The 17,137-nt window shown below is 46.3% G+C and overlaps 1 protein-coding gene across 6 annotated transcripts in view; it reads right to left on the minus strand.

Moving 5' to 3' along the window:
* Positions 1-17,137, minus strand: part of LOC146551794 (AT-rich interactive domain-containing protein 1B-like) — a 158,782-nt gene that overhangs the window by 99,474 nt on the left and 42,171 nt on the right. For 4 of the 6 annotated variants that reach the window (XM_085258302.1, XM_085258301.1, XM_085258305.1 and 1 more), the window contains exons 3-4: positions 16,615-16,794; positions 2,964-3,068 (exon numbers count right to left, since the gene is read on the minus strand). In XM_085258302.1, coding sequence (XP_085114428.1) covers positions 2,964-3,068; positions 16,615-16,794 — 285 coding nt within the window. The remainder of the gene's footprint in view (positions 1-2,963; positions 3,069-16,614; positions 16,795-17,137) is intronic. The other 2 variants (XM_085258303.1, XM_085258306.1) reach the window with 1 other exon arrangement.

Consider the following 17,137-nt stretch of genomic DNA (forward strand, 5'->3'; position numbering starts at 1 on the left):
CCTCATAGCCTGAATTCAACATCCCTCACCTCGAACAAGTGACAAAAAGATAACCACGTTTCACTTCATCGCTTCACGCCCTCCCTCTCTCTCTCTCTTGCATTCTCTTCACCCCACTTCCTCACCTCACCCTCCCACCCCCAGCTCTCACTCTGTCTTTCCACATGGGTGGCCATCCTCTCCCATGTCCCAGAGGATGGGAGGCTGCGCGGCAGCTTGGCAGGCTGTCAGGGGAACGCCAGAGAGCAGGGAACATGAAGTGACTGGAACAGGGATGGGGAGGATTTGGGGTGGGGGCAGCCCACTGTGGAAAGAGCAGCTTGACTTAGCAATGTTAGGCGAAAGATGCAGAGGGCTGCTGACACAGATGCAGACCCCCCCCCTCAATAGCAAAAAATAAAAAACCTCGACTGCTGCACATAGCTGGAAATAACAAGGCAGCAGATGACATGTCATCCTGTGCCAATCACGCGGGCCGCCTCTAACACGTTGTCAGCCAAAAACATGTCACGATTTATTGACCTGTAATTGCCCCGCACATCCTGCAGAAATCAGAACAATTCTGGAAGAAGACAACACTCAACCGAGAGAAGCACGATTTCATCAAGTTTCTGTGCAGGCTCGGCGGCGGCGTCTGCTGCATCAACACATAGGAGAAAAAAACCCAAAGACAAGAGCACTAAATTACTTTCACATAAAGTCAAGTCACAGCTCCTGGTCACTGAATTATGGGCCAAGTTCATCTGGTCACAGGATGCTCTTTGCTCTGATTTCACCAGGTTGAGTTTAACCAAAGCTAATGTGAAAAGGCTAGTTTTAATTATACGGCGCCAAATCACAACAAACAGTCGCCTCAAGGCACTTTATACACTGAGGTACAGACGACAATCTGACGTCCCCCTATGCCCAAGCACTTGGTGACAGTAGGAAGGAAAAACTTCCTTTTAACAGGAAGAAACATCCAGCAGAACCAGACTGGTTCACACGCTGTGGAAGAGAAGCAGAGATTAATAATAACTGATGATTAAATACAGAGATGTGTATAAACACACAGCATCATGGGACCCCCCCCCCCCCCCCCCCCCAGCATGACTGAGGGAGGATTCAGGGTCAGGAAAGGAAAGTTTTAAGACTAATCTTAAAAGTAGAGATAGTGTCTGCCTCGCAAATACAAACGGGTACACGCAATAATGCTAAATGTGTTATTCTAAATACACCAAAAAGGCTGAAATCAGAGACCCACATTCAGGCGTGACTCAATATCAGGACTGAAGCTACGTGGAAGCGCACACATACGACCAGCTGCAGGATGCAAGCTCCCCTTTCTTCCCCAACCTACCAGAAACATTAAAGGGACGGTGATTTCACATTAACAATACAGATACTATACAGCGATACAGAATACAAGGCGCTCCATATCTCCAATACATTTTCCGAGTCCCGAGGGGAAGTGTGACTTGCATTTGTGATAAGTCACTAAAGCACTTCTCCCTTTGGTCTTCCTTCAAAAATCCCGCCACATCACACAGCAGCCTCGTCCCAAAACAACAACATGACACTCTGCCGACCCGCGCTCCCTCCCTCCTGACGGAGAGAAAGGGGGGAAAAGATGACAGCAGCTTTAGATCTGACATCAAATGCCGGTGAGAGAGTGAGAAAGAGAGGGGAGGAAAGGGGAAAAAAGCGGTTCCATCTCTGCCGTGACAGCTTGCTGGAAGAGCCGAGCAATTTCTCTCTCCTCTTCTATCTATCCATCTCTCCCTCTCTGTGTCTCTCATCAAAACTTGCCGCCGATTAGGATCTGGGCGAGCCACACGCTTTGGATGGGATGTGAAAACACACGGAGAACCCGAGGGGTAAAACGCCAGGATTAAAGTGGTGAGGGAACGCCGGGTGATGGTGGTGCTGGTTCAAATAGATCGGCCCCCGCGACTGCAGTGGCTCCTCGCCTCGTCTCGCTCTCTCGCTTCGGATTCACACACCGATACATCAAGGCCATTTCTCATTATAGCACAAGGGGGGAGAAAGCGCTTTCATGATGCTGCTTTAGAGAGAAAGACAGAGAGCGAAAGGGAAGGAGGCTAAAGAGTGTGGGAGAGTGAAAATGAAGGAAAAAAGACAAAACGGGCCACATACTGTTAGCACATTATGGACACGTGTGCACGAGGAGGATGACAAATAAAGGGCCGGGCAGACCGTCAGCACACACAGACTTCAGAAGTGTCCGTGCACCAAGAATATTACGGCTCAACTCAAGTTCAGACACTTAATTTAGCTTTTCTTGCAGTTTATTCTGCCGTTCCTGGGGCTGTTCCAAAGTATCGAGTAAATTAAACTGCACACACCTCAAGCAGTGCCAATATTTGCAACCATTTGCAAATGTCTATTTATTCTATTCTTGAAAATGCTGCAGAGCTGCAAGCAGAGAGAGATGATGGAGTAAAAAGCGATTAGGTTGGCCAAAAAAAAAAAAAAAAAAAAACTAGAGCAGCCCACATCTCTCCCTCCGTGGATCAGCCTGGTCTCACCATTTCTTCTCAATTACTCCTCCGGCCAACCTGCTCCATGCTTTTCAGCTCGCCCATACGCCAGCAGGCAGCGCTTGTGGGTTTGCATGTGTGACTGCGTCGTGCACGTAGAAGCAACGTCTGCGTCGGTGCATATGCTTTTCTGCGCTCGTGGCCGTATGTGCGAGCGAGGGGACGGCACTACAGACCAGGACGCGACACATCTGGGCCTTTACGCCTTTGGCGTGGACGCCAGTCAAAACACAGACGTGAGCTCTGAAATGAGCAAACCCCCTGAGACACCAGAGAGAGGGGCAGGTCACAGGGTGAGTGGAAGAATCTGATTGGACGTGCAGTCAAAAATGACCATGCATCTTTGAGGTTTGACTGAACGATGAGACTTTTGTGCAGCAGCGCCTTTTTGCACTTTGGTCCACACGACTGTCAATCACTCACCGGCAGACTAGAGGGGCGGTCGTGGGAGACGTTATCCTCATTGTTAGCCTTCCCAGAATTCCCTGGGGTAGGACCCCTGATGCTGTAGTTCTCCTGCTGGGCCTCCTAAAGAGAAAGAAAGAAGAAAGAAGGGAACGCAGTGTCACTGAGGAAAAGGTTCAAAAATAACAGATTTTTTTCTGCGTTTGTTGACGTTACTTTTCGGGCACTGTCACAAAGTATCCACCCGCTTTTCTAAACCGGAATCGCACAAACTCAACACCCGCTTTGCCCGATGGTGGTGATGGACGTTGCCACATAAAGGTGCTCGTTTCAGAGCAGTCTTGTTACAACAGGTGCAAAACACCGTGCCTTTGGGAGACGCTCTCCACCACGCTCTGATATTCAAATGTGGATTCTTGTTGAAAATAGGATTCCTGCTTAAATGCACACGAGAAAAAACTGAGTCAACACATCTTTGTTCTCCTCATTAATACTGGTGGCACGAGCTAAACCGCTGAGTATCCTGGAGCTGAAGTATCAGTTACATCACAGATTGAGCGTCTTCAGCCGTGATGACAAGAGTCTGCAAGCGAGAGTGTGCAGAGCGTTGGGTTTGCAGGACCGCAACAAACATTCCCAGTTAGATCAAGTCTGAACACAAAGAGGCCGTTTCACAGGGAGCGCGAGCGTTACAGTACAGGCGGCTGGAAAAGCATCCAAACACACACCCATCAGCACGCCATAGCCACCAATTCATTTCAACCAAATCCTCGCCTAACCACCCACTAATCCTCCAGACATACGCACGCTCGCACAAACACACACCCGTGCACACACTCCTATTGTTCAATCCAAGTCATTTTCTTTCCCTCTGTAATCACGAGCCTATCTAGTGTAAACCAATTTTCTCGCCATTGTCGGAGGTGTTGCCCTCTCCCTCCCTCTGCATCTCTCCCTCCTTCACTCTCACTCTTCTTTTCATTCACCACGACGGTCGTTCCTCCATCACGTTAAGCGTCTGCGGCACAATAGCAACTTGTTAAAGAGCTCCGAGTGGAAGGATTAATGATAACTGATCGGCGAGACACAGCGAGAGATCACGCACAAGTGCCCGCGTGCACAGTCCCGCGTAATATACAGTACACGCACGCCGCACGCAAACACACGTCTTTGGGTATTTTACTTTGAAAATCCATTTTTCCCCACAGTTTGATTTCTTATCTGTTGTGTGATTATATTGTAGTAGGTGGGCAATATTCCTGTCAGAAAGGTGATATGATTTTGTAGCTGGAGATTATCCTCCACAGCGAGAGATGTATCATGTGAAAATTGATCTATTATTAGAGCATTAAATGTGTAATCGCTTGTGGATCCAGGCTAGAAATGATGTAGGAATAATACGGCACGTCTGGAGATCCTTAAGAAAATCTGATATGGAGTTGGTTTCTTAAGCTTCTGTGTGGAGGCTGCTTTAACAGCACACAGGGAAGGTGACACACTCACTGCAACTTCTACCGTTTGCCTAAATGACTTTTTATACATTGCTTATTGATGCTTACTTATTTTACCTTGATGCCTTTTATATATAAAGTGAAGCACTTTCATTTTTCCTTTTATTCTACGTGGAACACAATTAAACTCAGCTCGCCTCACGTTTAAATACATATTTAAATGATTAAGTTCTTCACTAATGCACCAAATCAAAAACAGCCGAATGCTTTTTAAACACCCCGATGTTTCCTGAATAAACTCCACAGACATTTAAAGTACGGCTCCTGAAGCTGGTCCTGAAGCGTCGCTTTGCTTCATGTCCCTCAAACTGCTTCACATGTTGTTAATATTTCATCACCTAATCCTCTCCACAGCTGACAGGCTGTGATTGTGATTGTCCTCTGATTTCACAGTTTTACATATTTCACTTTCTCAAAATCGAAACTGGAAACGGTCCAACTGAAAAAAGCGATGCATTATGAAGTAACTGATTGCTTCTTATGGAAACAGGAAACTCGAAATAAGAACGTCACAAAGTGACATTTTTAAACAATATGTTTCAGTTCACATGTTCACACTTTGTGTAGGTGACAAAACAAAGGAGACTGATTATTTCAAGAATTTTAATGGATAACTTGTGTTGTTGTTTTTTATTATTGTGTCTCTGCATGTGGCAACTCTGCAGTCAGAGGTGACTGGATCCATCCAAACATCAATAGCATCGATACCGGTGCTGGTATTGGATATTTTGTTTCAGAATGTAGCTTTAAATAAATTAGTTCTTTTAAATGTAGAAACAAAATCTTTGAACTGTCGCGTCCATTTTATTTTTCATCTAAAACACATTTAAACAGTCTAAAGTATCCAACAGCACTATGCTCTGCGGCTGATGTCGCTTTTTTCATCTGGAATAATAAAAACAAAATGAAATCAGTCCCCGAAATAAATCAAACACGGAGCAATGATCACGCCCCACCAGCTCATCGCTTCATACCAGCACCCCTCCTTAGCTGGAGGGGAAACCCCTGAACAGCACGATGGGACCAATCACTGGGTCACGCGTCCTCCCAGATGTGGGTGTGTGCACGGAGACGTTAACAACAGGCTCACAGCGAAGAATGGAGGTGCTATTTTAAAAAGAAAGCCATGCTAGTTTCCTTGTCAGGGCCCTCGGCAAACCATGTGTTTGTGCACGACCCCCCCGTGTTTGTCACGAGGGGGAGGGAGGGCTGGATGCACGCCAAACGTCAGGCTTTTATTACACAGAGACCCAGCTTAGACACAAGCGCACCTCCACAGGTAAATAACGGCCCGGGGAAGGAGGGAGGAGGAGGAGCGGGGGTTTGGGAGAGGTGGACACGTGCACAGATACAGACGCTCACACACTGAACAGAAGAGCGGCTGCTGACCCAACTCCAATATTTACTCAGGCATGAGTCTCTAGTGTGTGCGCGCATACTCGGGGGGATTTCTGTTTTAAGTGGGTCAAAGTGAGGTTCATACTACTGTTTACACTCATGTTCTTACATCATTACTGTCAACTGTAATATGGACCGAGAGGGAGGGAGGGAGGGACGGGGAAAGGAGACGCAAAAGAAGTGGAAAAGGAAAAAAGATGAAGGCTGGAAAAAAGTGAGAGCGGAACAACATCAGAGGCAAATGAAGGAGTGCTGCGAGTGCATCCTTTCATTTGAGTTTTTTCCAGTCCATTGTCTCAAAATCCCATTTCCCAGCTAATTTAGAAGCTTCTAAAATACACTCAACTCCATACCTTAAGCCTAAGGCCACAGCTAATCCTGTCTTCACACACGCACACGCAGACACGCTCATTCATCCTCCGTGCTTTTGAAAAGACTTCATCTTGGCATAGTAGACACGAACGAAGGATATTGAAGGCAAGCGTTTGAAGTACATGAGGGAATGCAGGAATCAAACTGTGAGTTAAATGCTATTAGACAGCTGTGTGGAGAGGCAGTGTAATATTAGATTTGATTGAATAGATGACTGCTGAATGTGGTGTAATATATAGAGCCGGAGAGGCTTTATGCAGACGTAAATCAATATTGCAGCACCACCTTAATCCCAGCCACTCAGGAGCGCGAGTCAGCCGGCGAGCGGGGAAACGCGTGGCTGTTGCGCGCCGTCGACTTGTTTTCCAGACTTTCGAGCGCTTTTAAAAGTAACTCGCAAAAATTCCAGCCTGGGATTTATTCTGTTTCTATATCGAAATGCCGCCTCATACGGAGGCCGCACTCAAACGGTAATCACGACACGCATCTTACGCTTTCTTTTCTTTTCGGCTCACAGCTCATTTAAGAAGGTTGTATCGGGCCTTTTTGGTTGGTTGCACCGCACACTTTCCGACTCTCTATTCCAGCAGGGAGCAAGGTGAAATGTTGCCTCGCTTTGCTTGTATGAGTTTGATTGTCTGTCTTGGGAAAGAAAGAAATAAAATAAAAAGCAATGAAGCTCGTATGACAGCAAGCAAAAGCTATTTGATGGCACGGCGGAAACAACAGAGAGCGAGCAGAGCCAAATTCAAAGCGTTTAAGTGAAGCTGATTTTGACTGACAGCCGTCTTGATCGTTGTTTCTTTTTATTCGTTCTTGAGCCGTGATGAAAATATGTGGCTTACTTAATCTACGCTGTACATAACATGGATGTGAACATCTGTGCAGCTGTGCCCGCTGTGGGGCCAGCCGTGCCCGCTGTGGGGCCAGCCGTGCCCGCTGTGGGGGCAGCACAGTGTCCTGCTCAAATCCAACCCTGCCTGCTCAATACGGGAGGAAAATGATTTCTCACCAGCATTTTATTTCCACTCTGCTTTCCTCCCCTAATATATTCTATTTATTTCTACTTTTTCTGCTAACCTTCACTCAGAATCTACCCTCCTCTCTGTTTATATTTGCAACCCTCCTCTTGCTTCGTGCTTCATCCGTCGCTCTTCCTGCTTCCATCTTTCCATCCCACTGACACGTCTCCATCACCACCCCTTCCTCCACTCTGATTCCTTTCATCAACATCACCTCCACACCTCCTGTTTCTCTTCTTCCCGTCTCCTCTGCTCATGACTACCAAATAAATTAGTTACCCCCCCAATTCCCCTGCACCTTAGCAAATGCACATCTCCACAAAATCTGACGCTAATGCCATTAATATTCATTAAAAATTAAGCTTAATTGCATGTCTTTAGGAGAGAGGCCCTATTTCTGCACGCACACGCACACGCGCACACACACACACACACACACACACACACATGCATTTGGCCACCACCTCTAGCCAAATTACAGCAAGGACAGGGCATCTCTGTTGTCCACATGCACACCCACATACTGTGTCAGTCTGTGAGACCATGTGATGCAAAGGTCACGCTAACCCTCAGCAGAAAAATCACCTGGGAGAAGCTTCATAAAACCCAACCAAGTGGTTCCTGTGGCTTAACATAAAAAAGAAATGAATTATAATAATAATAAAGACATAAACGGAACAGAACAAGTCACAAAACGAGAGAAAACCCACCACCTCACTGGTCCCCGGAGTAAAAGTTGTGTGTGTCATTTATACACCATCACAATCACCCAGCTGGCCTCCAGCCGTGGACTGAGCCGCACTCGTGTTGTTTTGCGAGTCACTGACAATCAAACTGTTGTGCTGTTCAGGTTTAAGGACGTGCTGGTCCGCGAATGTCTTGAATGTCAGTAATTACAGTTGAATACAGTATTTTTTTTATTCATTTGTCTGAGCTGTTAACAAAGGAAACGTTGGTTTAAAAAAAAAAAACATAACACACACCCGGGAGAGGCGGGGCGGGGGAGGTGGGGGAGGGAGGCAGGACATCCATATTCAACACCCCGCGTTCGCACACACACACACACACACACACGCGCTCGCACCAATCAGGCTGACTGAACTATAATTGAAGCAACAATCAGCAGTGAGAGCAAACTCTGTGCTACAAAATGGGACAAATCACTGCCGGTTATCATGTTCTTGCCTTTCATATTTTCTTGACACTTGGATGTTTTGATCCATTTTAGAATATTTGAAAGACACTGCTGTTACACGTGCAGTTCAAATGCATTGCTGCTTTTGTCACTGTCAGTCCATGTAAATGATGAACGTTTATTCCAACATACAGCCTGTTATTATCATCAGGGAAAAGGTGACCATTTGAATGGAAATAGCTGCGTTCGCGACGACGTGTGTGCGCTCGCCTATATACTTGATGCAAACACACACGCTCTGCTCACAAGTCTATCTTAATAGGTCCATTTGTAGCAGGACCTGTTCTAGTGCTGTGTCCTTCAGATTGGATTCTATCTCAGCAATCCCCCTGACCTTTAGCACAAAGAGACGACAAGAGAGGACCACACACGCGGACACACACGTGTGCACACACAGCCTCAAGTAAGCTTTCCTGTTTCACTTATACAAACACAGACACACACGCGGCTTGTGTACAGGCCTTCCCCCAGGAGTGATGTCACAGCTAACAGCACTAGCTGCCACAGCCAGGGCTTTCATGTTTTATTCCTCTACACAGGCTAATCAAATAAAAGCCAGTCTTTTTAACCATCTTCACTTCATACAGTCTTTGCAAGTCCCTGTCACCGCCACCCCCGGCCGCCCATTCACTTCAATTGCTTTGGCTCACATTTAAAAGAGGACATCCACCCAAACCGGTGTACACCCACATGACTTTTGCTGAAGCGCGGAGGAACGCCACCGTGTTGGCGAGCTCGACTTTGACTGTGACATTCTTTTTTGGTGTTTTCTCTTTTTCTCCCTGTCTGTGAAGTCTGTATCCAGGAACAAATGTAGCGGCATTTCCTAACAAATGGCAGCTAAATGAGGCCCCTAGGGTGCTGTGCCGCTAACTACCGGCCCCCTTTCTTTCTGAGCCATTATGATTGTCCTAACCGTTCCAAAAACACCTCTCCTGTTCTCGTTCATTTGCATTTGAATTGCAGCTCCGGCTGTACAAAAACAAACATAAATCAAAAAAAAAGAGGGAAAAAAGGGAGAAAAAAACATTGGCGGATTCTGGCCGAGCAATTAGCGAGTGTCAGTCAATGTGGAGGTAAAAGAAAAAAACCACACGCCCGCACGCACGCACACTAAATTAAAAACATTGTCTCAAACACACGCGGACGCACTGTCACACATGCTCGTACACAGAAGAACGCGAGCTGACATACTGTATGTGCTTTAAATATATATTTTCAAATTTATCATTTAGTTTCGTGCTGAAAACTCATCAAGCTTAAGTGCTCGTCAGCGGTGGCCAATCACAGTGTGGCAGGCCCAGGGTTGCCGTGGCGATATGCGGGGACATTTAGAGGACTCCGATAAACTCTGCCATTTAAAAGGTTATGACAATTAACGCAGCTCTCCGCAAATTACCACTGCCAGACCTTTACCCACGGACGTCTCTCTCTCCCTCTTATCACCTTGCGCCCAGCCTCGCTCGCTCTCTCTCTCTCTCTCCTCCTCCTCTCTATCTCGCCATATGCCCTCCATTTCCGCAGCCTACCCCACCCCTCCCTCCGCCCGCCCCCCCTTCCAGCCAGCAGCACTTTTAATATCCCGTTAATTAACAGAGTTCTTCACTTAATATTCAAATGGTGACCAATTAATGACATTGAACTTTAGGTGCCCCACCCACCCACACACCCACACACCATGCCACGCACACCTTTTCCTGTCACTTCCTATTGAATCTCTCACACACACACACACACACACACACACACACACAGCTTCACGGCTCTCATTTCCTCCTCTCCTTCCCCTCAACCTCTCCGCCATCACCAAGGTGAGCTCCCATTTCCGTGTGATTGAAAGAGTTTCGTGAGGCAGCTGAGCAAGTATACAGCGAGGGGGTAATAAAGTCAGAGGGGCGGGGGGGCCACAGAAAGGCACCGTGGCCTTTTAATTAACCTGGTGTGATTAAAAGCGGGGGTGGCGGAGGGTGGGGGAAAGGGCCTGCTGCTGTAGCCGGGTGGGGGCAGAGAGGTGACAGACAGGAAATAGGAAATGACAAACTGGAAGTGGGCCCAATCGATGAACCCGTATGTGGGAATTTGACATGTATGCAAATCTAGTGTAATGTGTTACAAAACGGTGCATTAAAGTAATCTGATTCCTTTGCGGTTGTAAGGTTAGTTTTTCTGCTCGAGATGCAGTTTTTACTTTTTCAAATAAATGTTTACACATTTCCTTCGTCCTTATTTTCTCAACCTCGACTCTTTTGTTCTTTGGTCGTTCTGTTGGAGCTTTGCTGCCGTGCTGGGATCTTTGTCCTGTCGATGACCCAGTTTGAGCCAAGCTTTAGTCACACTGATGGCCTCACTTTGGTATACAGAGGAGGTCCTGGTCCACTCAAATCTTCATCCCTCCTGCACCGTGCTGACAGCTGGTGTGAGGTGCTGGGTTTCCTCATCACAGACAAACATCTGCACTCTGGTGTCGTCGTTGTTCCTGCAGTCTTGTGGTTCTTTCAGATAAAACTTGCTTTCTCCAGCAACCCTACCAAACAAGTCACACCTGCTCAGGCTCTAATTGTACTGACATGAACTTTAACCCCGAACACGCTCTTGGGTTTTTGCAGTTTCTCTGAGCGTTGCACAATCTGACCTTGGGGGGAATTTGCTGGAATGTGCACTTCTTCAGTGCAACAAACTGGCAAAACGTCTGCTTTTACAGATGTGCTCACGCTCTCTGATAACGAATTCATCCAGTGCAGCACCTGGATTAGCAGCACCGGGCTGCTACGACTCTCTGAATTCCCATGGAAGCAGTAAAGCTGGACTTGCCTGTTTTGAATGTATTTTGGGAAACACAGAAACACTCTGCAACGCTCAAAATAACCGGTAAAAGAAAGTAAATGCACTGCTTAACACGCAGAATCACTCAGGGAGTTCTTTAGATATAATTTAAATATAGTTTGGTGTCAGAATATAACATCTGCATCCACCTGGCTGTCTCCCAGTTTTCTGTGCTACTTCTGATATTTTACAGATGCATACACGTCTCTCGCAAGGTTTTGCTGTTCACCTTTTCAGAGTTTTGATGAGTGACGCAACGCTGCACAGCAGGCACACACGCAGCAGTTACTATCCAATTCAAGGTAAAGCTGAAGGAAAGTGCGTTAAAAGGGAGACCTGCAAGCCTGGTCGTGTTTTTCTTCTTTGCTCTGACAGCTGACACGGATGGAAAACCGTTGTGCTCAAGTCACTAGAAAGCATCTAACCCAATGAATCAGCTTCCTCCCATGTAGGTCCCTGCAAAGAGGCCGCGTCTCCTCCAATCAGCTGAGAGTTCATCTATACTAAAGCATCCCTCCCCAGGGGCTACTCTCAGGCAGGAAGGGGAAACAGTCAACAGAGAAATTGGAATCAGTTTCACAAAAGAGAGTGGGATGGGTAGTATTTTTTTTCCACTCACTTCCTTTTCCAAAGGCTAGCAGTCAAATCCAGATGACTCCAGCAGTCACCCACAAACTGCTGAATAGAACATGCAGCATAGAGTTTAAACAAGCCTATATTCTGTTGCATGTAATTACTCTGCAAACATCAATTTAACACACTGTTCCTCAGTGAAACATTAAATAGTGTGGCTGATCAGAGCCTGCACCGTGTCCTTACAACGTTATGGAGTTTAAGTCTGGCAGTTGGCCAACGTTGCATTTCACCCCCTCCAGTCTATCCTGTCACACTGTGCTGTATACTACCCAATAAAGCAAACACGCCATAAAAAATTATCTCCAAATTCTTGAAATTATAGCGCTCTCATTTTCGTTTTTATGAGGCAGAGTGTGTAACACGGTAACAAAATATCACTCGCTTAATCTGCCGTGCGTCAAGCGTAATACAGCCATCAAGAGAAAGAAAGGGCACACGTTTCCTCCTTTAAGTGATTTGTCTCACAACGGAGCTGGCGCTAACACTCGGGTTCGCCATATTTATAGGGCGTCTTTAAACTTTACTTCCAGAAAAACGGGCTTTTGAATATTTTTCCACATAGCAGGAGTAATTCTTGTTACAATTAGATTTTTTAAAGAGGATTAATCCCACAGGATTTGGTGGAAATTGACACGCTCATATAGGAACAATCGAGAAGTTCATGTGGTAAAAACAAGGGTCAAATAAAGGACAAACTTCACTGTTACTCATAATCATGGCTTTAAAAATATCTGCCTTTCTCAAACAGCCATTCAAAATCTACCAGCACATGCACTTTTATTTTTTCAAAGCGCACTCCTTCCCTGGTGGAAAATATATATATATTTTTACTTTTTGTATGAGCCTTGATGTCTTCGAAATGCCTTTTTAGCCTTCTTTGCTCCTAGCAATCAGATGAGGTCACAGCAGTGCAATAGACTCAAAGAAAGGCAGCGTTTTCACTTCGATTTGTTACAAAACCAGCTAATAGCGGTCGGTTGCAGAGCAAATTCTGTGTCAAAGGCAGCTGGAATGGTTCCATCAACTGGAGGATGTCCTCTGGCTAGGGTTAATGGGAGTGGAGTGGGGGAAAGGAACTGCGGAGAGTGCCAGAAGAACAAAATAAAGAACTTTTCAGCTTGGATTTCTCAGAGTAATGCGGGGTCAAAAAACAGGGGTCAATACCACAATGACATCCTAATCTGGCGTGCGCTGGCGATGGCGCGTATGCGTGTAATCCGCTCTGTGCGGCTCGCATCATGTCTCATTTCAGCCCAGAATCACAGACAAAGGTCACCATTTGACCTTTTCGCAGCTCCGAATTGCCGCGGCGCACTCGGCTGATTAGTGTACACGCAGACACAGTGTACAAAAGTGACAGGAAGCCACACGCTCGCTCAGAACAGAAAAATGAAAGCGATGCAGCGCTGAGCTGAAGGCACGCAAAACCTATTTGTAATCTTGGCCGAGCTCGCGGCGTACGTTCAATTTTCCAAACGTGTTTACCTCTCGGATCCAAAATCAAAGCCGGCGACCGCCTTTCTTTGTTCTTTAAATTTATTCTGGTGTTTCCTGGTATTTTGTTTCCCTCTCGAAAATCCTCTCTCGCTCAATCGATGACCAATTAACTTTGTCTTAATGCCACCGCGCTTGCTTGGTTTTGTTATGTTTAAAATGTCATGTTTTTTAATGATCAATATTATGAATTTTCAGTAATTACTGCGGCACAAACTGCTGAAATAATGGAAATGTTTGGCCACTTGCACATGTATGCCTGTACATGCTAAAGGCCCACTTTGTTCCTAATAATATGTAAAGTCTGTCTGTAAATGGCTGCAACATAACTGCATCCAAGCCAGGAGCTTATTAGAAGATGGAAAGAATAAATTTAGCCGGGTCTTTAGTGTGACAGACAGGCAGGAACCAGGAGGTGGTGACTCACTGCCTGCTGTGCTAAAGCAACATTAAATGCTGCACCGTTGTTTCAACACGCAGGAAGGGCGCCGTGATTACAGGTAAAGATGGTGGGAAGCTGCCGAAGGTATCGAGGCTTTCATGTAGCCGTAACAAGCTTGTGCGCCTGCCCTTAAAGGAGCACACTTGCATAACAATGAAAAACAGAGGGAGACCAGCTCCCCGGTCAGCGCAGAAGTTGGCATAGCAACCAATACGGGACTTATCAGCACAGGTGAAATGGCTTTGGCCAATGGGAGGACTCGAGCAGAACTACCTGGTAGCGTGGGTCAATTGCCGCCGTGTGATCAGCAATGATGAAAACACACCATTACTGTCACCAAATGTCAACGCGGCCATGGATCTCAGCCGCTCCCAGTTAGAGTGACTAACGTTTGCTCAGCAGGCTGCACGGTCTGTGTGTGTGAGCATGTTAAGTGAGGAAACAAGAGTAAGAGCGTTTTCAGCGTGAGACAAAAGGCGCGCTGGCTGAAACATTCACTCAGCATGAAAATTACTATATGCTAACACTGATGATTTCCTTTTTTGACAACCTGCTTTTGTGCCAACGATGGCTTTTTGCTCAGCATTCTGTCTCGGTGCGCTCGGTGTTCAAGTCTGCCGAAGAAAGTTTTAATTACGTTTCGGTAAATGACAGTATAACAGCTAACCGCCGCCGCCAAACGGCAGTCAGCCTGCGCAGATACTGAACAACTACTAACGGCCTATCCAGTGCATGTGCTGGATGACGTCTCTTTGCGTGGATGTTCTCTGTAATGAAGGATAACATGCATCATTATAGAGGGAAAGCATCCTGATCCGTGTTGCAGTGTGCAGTGCTCAGTCATGCACTGGCTGCATGCATATCATCACCACATATCTGCAGCTGCACTGTGATGTTACTGGAAATGCTCAATCCATATTAATGCACGCTTTTTTATGTACTTTTTTAGTTGCCACTTCAGCCTTTTACCTCACACTGAAGTGCTCTTTTTTTAGGCAATCCTGACTGAATTCAACTAAATGCCTTTATCAGCTACGATCCTGCGGAAGGGCTCGCAGCACCACCGTTTCCATAATCTGACATATCCAGTTCAAACTGATCTTCTTTCCTCCTCTTCAGTCTGTCCTTTCCCGTCCACTTCTTCTGTAATCTCTCCCGTCTTGTCCCGTTTTATTTTCTTTCCTTTGGTCTGTTTTGCTCTCTCTGTAATGATCCAGGGCAACACTGCGAGCCAGAGTCACTCCATGCGGGCTGATAGATAGATCCCTCTGGCTGCAGAGTGGATGGGAAACACATGGGCAGACTTCACTCAAATCTGAAAAAACAACTGCTTGAAGCCAGCTTCCCAGTGGAAATCTTCTACAGAACATCACGCTAAAACTTGGCAGGACGCGTCTCGATCCATATCTGCAGAACAGGCCCTTTGTTGTTCTGAGAATTCGGTTTGCACTGGCAGGCCTGTGCTCATTGAAAATATACAATATGTGTTTATAAGCTATGATTGTCCAATCTCCGAAACACGCATTGCATGCAAATGTCTCTGCACAGTGTGCGTGCTTCGAGAAAACAGTTAAATATTTGAAAACGCAGAGAGTGAGCTCTACCTAAAATATGTCTCATGAATAATGCGAAAGTGTCACAGTACGGCTGTGTGGCAGGCAGGAGAGGACCCAAACGCAAACTCACAGAGACAAAAGGTAAACTCAAAAAACACAGCTTTATTGCTGGCGTGGAGTGGGACACGAAAAACAATACAAAATAAACTAAACTGGAAAAACTAAAGCACAAGGAGCCACAGGGAAAAATCACACAGCTATGATGGAGACTACGACACTGACAAAGAGAAACACAGGGCTTAAATACACAGAGGGATAACGAGGGAATGAGACACAGAAGGAGGGCACAGCTGGGAGAAATCAGGACTGGACGAGACAGAGACGCAAAACTAGAAACACTCACATGAGGCATGGACCTTCAAAGTAAAACAGGAAGTATCACACAGAGACGCGAACTAGACACAGTGGAGACAGCAACTAAGAAACAGAGACAAACCATAAGGCAGAGGTCTAAGAACCAAAATACACAGAGGGAAATACTCAGCTTTGAACACAAGAGACTAGACTAGAGGGAGTAACAAAAGACCAACCATGAGAACATAATGCACAATGCAGGGTGACAGAAAACAAGAAACTCCAACATGCAAAGACACACCATAAACAGAACAGAGGGGGCACAGAGAGACATGAAGGGCAGGGGAGACTTAACATGGGTTGAAACACAAGGGGGAACTAATAAGCAAATCAACATAGGAGGCCTAATGAGCTAAACATACTATGAACATCAAAATGAACTAAAACTCAAAACACTGGGTCCTAAGACCCAGGATCGTGACAGAAAGAGTAATGGGCCTGGACCACACACACACAAACACACACATGCATACACACACACAACTCGGGTTTTCATATCTTGTGGGACATCTAATTGACATAATGCTTTCCCTAATCCTAACCCAACTGTATCTTCAAACATGTGGGGACCAGCATTTTTGGTCCCCACAAAGACATGAATACATGTGCACACACACGGTTTCTCTGTTAAGATGCTTTTTCCAATCTCAGCACAACTCAAACATTAAAAAGATTTGGATGAAACCTTGTGGTATTGATTAATTATGGCTACTATTTATTTTTTCCTCATGTAAACGTGAACGTGTGCACAGCTGTTTCCTGCAGGAAGCACCACTGGTCTCAGTTTAGGGCCCGTGTGCTGGTACCTGTTGCAGTGGCGGCCGAGGCTGCAGGTAGGAGCTCGGGGTTGGTCCTGGAGGAGTCTGATGAGGGGGGCTGAAGTACGGAGGGGTTCCCTGCTGCCCCCCTTGCTGCTGCTGCTGCTGCTGCTGTTGCTGCTGCTGGCTGTACCCAACCATCCCCTGTTGGCCATATGGCACCACCTGCTGAAACAACCAACCACATGACAGTTAGAAGGGAGGTATTAAGGTCAGGACTGAGAGCAAGACTTTCACTTTAAATTAAAAGCAATGCAGAGAGGGTGCCAGGTGCAATTAGTAGGATATCAAAGCAGGTGGCAGGTAACATACTGCAGTAGTCAATCATACATTTGCCAAAAGCAAAAGCATCCCACACAAACTGTCCCTTATCTTTTTTTCCAATTCATGTGATTGTCCCTCAGCGAGAGGCTCTTAATTTAGCTCCGAGCAGGCTGACACGCGCCTCCCAGCAGCGCTCTGCCTAATGAACTCACGCTGCAGAAAACACTAACTTTATGTCCTCTGCCTT

The sequence above is a fragment of the Mchenga conophoros genome, linkage group LG19 (assembly GCF_057382185.1).
Source record: "Mchenga conophoros isolate Kocher_MC1m ecotype Shallow Benthic linkage group LG19, M_conophoros_male_GT1.1, whole genome shotgun sequence".
In the NCBI taxonomy this organism is placed as follows: domain Eukaryota; kingdom Metazoa; phylum Chordata; class Actinopteri; order Cichliformes; family Cichlidae; genus Mchenga; species Mchenga conophoros.